Raw genomic sequence first — 6000 nt, 5'->3', positions numbered from 1 at the left:
TGTCTCACAGTAACCCGCAAAGTTATTGTAGTAGGTTAATTACGACTCCAGCTGCGTGTTAACGGCAGTTTGTTTTTAGCATAGCTAGCTAATGCTGGCTACAATCTTGTTGCGTAACATAATTTAAGATTCACAGTGGACACACAAATCACCGATTGTAACGCACTGATAATGTGTAAATTAAGGCAAACAACGTGCGCAAATAGTTACATTCAGGCACTGTGTTATAGGGCAGCTGGGAGGATGAGAGATGATAACGTTAGCTGGGCTTGCTAGCTTACTAAGTTAAACTGCTAACAAGTATTTAATATCTAGCTGATGCGTCTTCCGCATATGTATATATGTAAAAATGAAAAAATGTGACACTCACAGTAGTCGTGTTACTGGCATCACTGGAACGGTTTGTTATGAGACATAAGCTGCAAGTTAGTTTTGTAGTTTTTTCAAGGTTGTCAAATGCTACACGTGCTTGGATATACTTCCGGGAAACCGGCGCAGACGCACTGGATTTGGTCCATTGTCCTTGAGGAGAACTTAGTGGGTCTGTGGCAAGAGCGTATTAATGGTTTGCAGCTATCAAATACCGGCTCATTGTGTACTGTAGGTATTTATAGTTTGATGTATTGCTTAAAATCTTACACTGGTCAAGGAACTAAATTAGAACTGTTCAAAATCAAGATTTGTCATTGGACTTTGAGAAGATATTTTGTACTACTTTTCAAGTAGTAAATGATAACAAATGAGTCTTTAAAATCTGAAAACACTGATCTGCAAAAGCATATACTACCTCATACAGGGAGCCCTTGTAATCGAGCCCTAGATCAAATGACAATGACTGAAATGGGACTCATTATTCTGATAATATCTAGCCTATTATCTTTAGATCCTGCCACAAATTGGGTTTTGTTATTCAAACTTTTACCAGTAGCCTATAGGCTACACAATAAACAGTTTGATTATAGCCCAGTGAGAAGGTGTTTTATTGTTAAAGACAGGACTGTTTATGATGCAGGGCTGACTGTTCAGTCCAGTGCCAATCAATTAAATCTGCTGAATGTTTACTTAATTCCTAGAGTTGAGTGTTTGGTTATCCATATATCCCATTTCACATGTTTTATGTGATATAGTTTATGTTAAAACACTTTCAATGTAAATTCTGCCACACATACTGTTGTTTACAGTTGGATAGATGGAGAGATTTATATATTTAGATAGTGATAATGAAACTATATAGTTCATGTTATGTATCAGAAAATCTGTAAAATCCCCCGCTTGCTATAATTTTCCCATTTTTATTGCTTTCATCTCCTCCTTGAATAACAGCAGAGCTCATTTTCTTTTTAATAATGATTTTCCATTTTGGGAATGTCCTTGTTGTGAGTATTTTCTCAGGGCACATATAATGAGACAGCAGTAGAGGGAGACCTCATCCCATGTCTCCCTCCCACAGGGGTATGGAGGAAGACATCTCACCCACTCCAATGTGCCTGCAGCGGGGGTAAGAATGATTGAAGGCCTCCTCAGTGGAACATGACTCCCTGGCTCAGCTGGTTCAGACCTGGCAGTAAATGGACCACACTATGCCAAAGAGGGAAGTTTCCATCAGTTAAGATGCCATGGAGTGTGTGTGTATGTGTGTGTAAAGGGTGCTGGAGGGCAGTTAGGCATTTGATTATTGTGCAGTTGTTGTAATGTTTACCAGTTGACACCGGTATTTATCACACTACATCAGAAAGTCCTGACACCTTTACAGTTGTCCATTTTTTTGCCTCAAGAAAAAGAAATGTTCACCAGCATCAGTTCATTGGCTGTTTACTTGTTTGTTGCTTTGAAATTGGTCATCTGACAGCGGATATGAGAGTGTACTGGAGATTTATAACGGTGGTGAGGCAGTGGTGGGGAGGTTTCTTTGAAAACGTAACATGTATTGGCCATTGCATATTACACATTAAAACATTAGATAAATAGAATAAAATCAAAGTTAAATTGAATTCCATTAATTTTAAAATCCATAATTCAACATTCATAGAGTGTTTATTAGTGAATTGAGACCGTAATGTGCAAGCTGTTCCGGTTATATTATTTCATCTTTACACGTGGCAGTGGAGTAGTGGTTTGGGACTTGATGGGTACCGGTTCATTGGCTGGAGCCAATCCCAGCTGCCATCAGGCGAAAGGCGGGGCACACCCTGGGCAAGTCGCCAATCCACCGCAGGGCCACACATAGACAAACAACCAGTCACGTTCACACTCACACGTAAGGACAGTTTAGGGTCACCAATCAACCTAGTCCACATGTCTTTGGACGGTGGGAGGAAGCTGGAGCACCCGGAGACAACCCACGCAGACACGGGGAGAACACGCAAACTCCACACAGAAAGGCCGGTTCGAACCCACGACTGTGAGGCGACAGCGCTAACCACTGCACCACCGTGCCACCAGCCCAAACAAATACAGTTTCTAATTTCTAATACTGTAGGTGGCGGCATTCAAAGACAAAAAAGGTGAAGGACCTTTGTGGAAATATGAACTGATAAATTGTTAACTACATAAAGAAATGCACTTGATGAATTTGCTACAAAGCTGGTTTATCAAATGGTCAAATCTTTCAACTGCCCCAATGCCCCAGACTCTCAGGGGCCCAAAATGACCCAAGTTAACTGTGTGGAAATAAATATGTAGTAATATTACTAACAATAATATCAACATAAATAACAGTATTATTTACCACAGGGGGCTTGATACAGATCACTTTCTTCCCCTGGGCCCGCTATTTGGTTGATCCAGCTCTGACTATGTAAATGGATCTACAGTATGTGTATGTGATGACATGATTTGTGTGGCTTTTTATATATATTACTTAATATATATTAGCAAGCAGCCAAACATTATTTTACTTCTTTGTTTGTAAGACATATAAATTTAGACAAATGTATTAATATTATTTCAGTGAATGATGAATTATCCATCACTCGTATAGCTTGCAGAAAGGCATTTGTTTGTGTGTGTGTGTGTGTTTGTGTGTGTGTGTGTGTGTGTGTGTGTGTGTGTGTGTGTGTGTGTGTGTGTGTGTGTGTGTGTGTGTGTATTACGTGAGTACGGTTGATTTCCTCATCTCTACCTTGGCCTCAGACCTGCAGCCTGATCTGGGTGCAGTAGCTGCACTCATTACCTCAATCAGGGTGCCAATGTTTAGCGAGGCTCCAGCCAGTGCAGACCGGGCCAGGTCTAAGGGGAGTGGAGGGGGACAGCAACATGAACCGGTGCAACCTTCAGCCAAAGGTCCGGTCTCACACTGTTATCCAACTCTGCCATTTATAGATGCGATTCAAGCCTGTTTGTTAATGCACACAGTTGGGCTCTTTGATGGAAAATAAAAGTTATCAACATTATCTAATTTCACTGGTTGCCATAAGAATACAAACCTGATTAATGAAGTTGTATTGCTTTTCAAATGACCGGGGCAAAAGCCTGGGAGAGCTCTGCTGCTGTCATTACTTTTTAATTTTTTTTTTTTTTTGCTTATGGCTTAGTTTGGCAGAAGTCATATTCTGGTTAATGGCTAGGACATTTAGCCTGGCATACATAGCTATAGTACTCATACACAAAGCCTCTCAAGCACGTACGTATGCACACGCATAAATGACCCCTCTACTTGGTTGGACACGTAAGGTTTATTTTGAGTTTCATCAGCAATCAATTACTGTTCATTTTAATTCAGCAATGCCCACAGTGTATTTCCAACTAAATAGGATTTAACTCGCGCCATTTGTGTGTATGTGAGAGCGAGAGAGGGGGCGTGCCAGTGAGAGAAAATTAGAATGAAGGTTCAGGTCTGGGGCAGTGGAAAGTGGCTGTTTGTGTCACAGTACAAAAAAGGAGAACATAAGGGTAGAGGAGGGAGTGCACTAACAGCATAGGAAGATAGAAGGAAACAGTTAGGTCTACAGCGGGAGCTGGGGCAGCGTGGAAACTTTCCCCCTCCGACTCTCGGGCAGCTGGTGGAGAAGCCGTCCATATTGAGTATCCTAGAGAAGAAAAAAGGAAAAGCGGTAAATTGTAGATCCAGACATGAAGATGGAAAAGTTTGTCAGTTGAAGTGAATAGTTTTGCGTGTAACAGGGCTTGCTGTTTTAGCGTTTGCCTCTGAAGCCACATCATCCTTCCTTAAAGAATGGACCATCCGGATACCCTGAATCATTTCCCCAAATAGTTGCTCAGCAAAAATACTTGTAATGATAGCTTGAGTTTTTACATGATACCTTATGTGCAAAACTCATCCAAAGATTGTATCAACAGCAGCAGTGGCACCTTATTGCATAGAGGTACGGAGAAGTGGATGAAGAGCAGGTACAGGAACATGATCAAAGACAGAGAGAGCAATGAGTGAGAGAACTTTGAGTCCAGACCCAACTCCACAGTGGCCTTTGAACGTCTGCTGTCACTGGCTAGGCTCAAACAGTAGGCTTGAGCTACAGTGTGTTATGTGTGTTATGTATCACAGTCAGGGATGAAGAAGAATTGTGTCGGGGGAGCCAATTATCATTTTAGGCCGCAGTTGTTTATAAAACCATTCGCATCCCCCATTGACAATCTGTGGCAGATGGCTTATTATCAATCAGGGGTCAATGAAGAAGTCAGTCGATCTATACCCACATTTAAAGCTACCCCTATGGCATGGCTCTATGAATAGCAAAGTCATCCTGTCAGTCAGTCGGTCCACCACTTTGTTCCAGACTGAAATATCTCAACAACTAGGCCTATTAGATAGATTGACCTCCCTGGTGCCCAGAGGATGAATCCTATTGACTTTAATCACATTCCCATTATCAGCCTCAGCTGAACTTTGTGTTTAGGGCTGAATACCAATATGAGCATGCTAACATGCTACACTACGATGGTAAACGTACTGGCATTGTAATAATGAGCATGTTAGCACACTGATTTTAGCATTTAGCTCAAAGCACCACAGTAGTAAAAGTACAGCCGCTCAGAGTTGTTAGCATGGCTGTAAAGGCAATCACCTTAAATAATTTGAGATTTAAGATTTTTTTTTAATAAGTACAGAGCAGGGGCGTCACCCTGTAATGACAGAATAGAAATTATGCTCATGGTAAGAAAAAAAAGTAAATTACTTTTATTGTGTTAAAACACTTTTACGATGTGAAGCATTTATTACTAAGTTTTAATTTTGACTTTGAACTGTCCCCAGCCTGAATGAAGCACTAAGTCCATTTAACACACAAAAACATAAACCATTAGCCCCTCCACCCCACACCCAATTAAGCCATTGCCCCTTTGCCATCAACACTAAATGACTGGTCAGAGGTAGTGGCTAGTTCAGGTCAGATTCCTCTGCTTTTTCATGTCCCATGTTCACACTGTTGGAGGGAGAGGGTGCATGCCACGCAGCAGTCCTCTGCCTATTAATAGCCATGAGGGATGGAGTTGGAGGCAAACTGGATGGCGTGTAAATTTAGACCCTCCCCCCTGGATGTTCCGTTGATGTCATAAGCCTGACCTCTGACCCAGGAGCCTGGCTGCCACAAGGCCCATGTTGAACTTGAATATCAGGGGTCCAAATGCAAGCATGCAGACACAAACACATGCAAACACTTATTCATATACAGTAAATGCACACAAATGCGCTTACAGAATGCAACATCTGAAACAGTTTGAGGCAAAGAAGATTTTGACATCGACTACAGTTGAAGTGGAGTGATTAGAAGAGTGCTCACACAGGTTCCCACAGCCTTATCCAGTGTCTCTGCCCCTGCCAGAGTTATGTGATAGATCCGGGGGGGTGGGTGGGGGGTGGGGGGTGGGGGGTGATATGCACAAACAGGGACGGGGGCAACTGATCTTCAAGGTATGTCAGCCGACACTCTTGGGATATCTTGTGCACGGCACCACAGAAGACCTTAACCTACAAACATAACAACATTGTTCCAGCCATGATTCCTCTTGTCTTATTTTTGAGTCCAATAAAGTTGTTGTTGG

General features: G+C 42.0%; 1 protein-coding gene and 1 long non-coding RNA gene across 2 annotated transcripts in view; one reads left to right on the top strand and one right to left on the bottom strand.

Moving 5' to 3' along the window:
* Positions 1 to 496, bottom strand: part of mrpl23 (mitochondrial ribosomal protein L23) — a 45998-nt gene extending 45502 nt beyond the window's left edge. The window contains exon 1 of the mRNA XM_046037592.1: positions 371 to 496. Coding sequence (XP_045893548.1) covers positions 371 to 390 — 20 coding nt within the window. The 5' untranslated portion in view covers positions 391 to 496. The remainder of the gene's footprint in view (positions 1 to 370) is intronic.
* On the top strand, positions 377 to 1799 carry LOC123961845. The gene is made up of 2 exons (XR_006822796.1): positions 377 to 600; positions 1451 to 1799. It is a non-coding gene; the product is annotated as an uncharacterized LOC123961845 (long non-coding RNA).
* Positions 1800 to 6000: the final 4201 nt, after the last annotated feature.

The sequence above is a fragment of the Micropterus dolomieu genome, linkage group LG22 (genome assembly GCF_021292245.1).
Source record: "Micropterus dolomieu isolate WLL.071019.BEF.003 ecotype Adirondacks linkage group LG22, ASM2129224v1, whole genome shotgun sequence".
Taxonomy (NCBI): domain Eukaryota; kingdom Metazoa; phylum Chordata; class Actinopteri; order Centrarchiformes; family Centrarchidae; genus Micropterus; species Micropterus dolomieu.
Note: the sequence above shows the minus strand (reverse complement) of the source record. Positions and strands in the feature narration are given on the sequence as shown.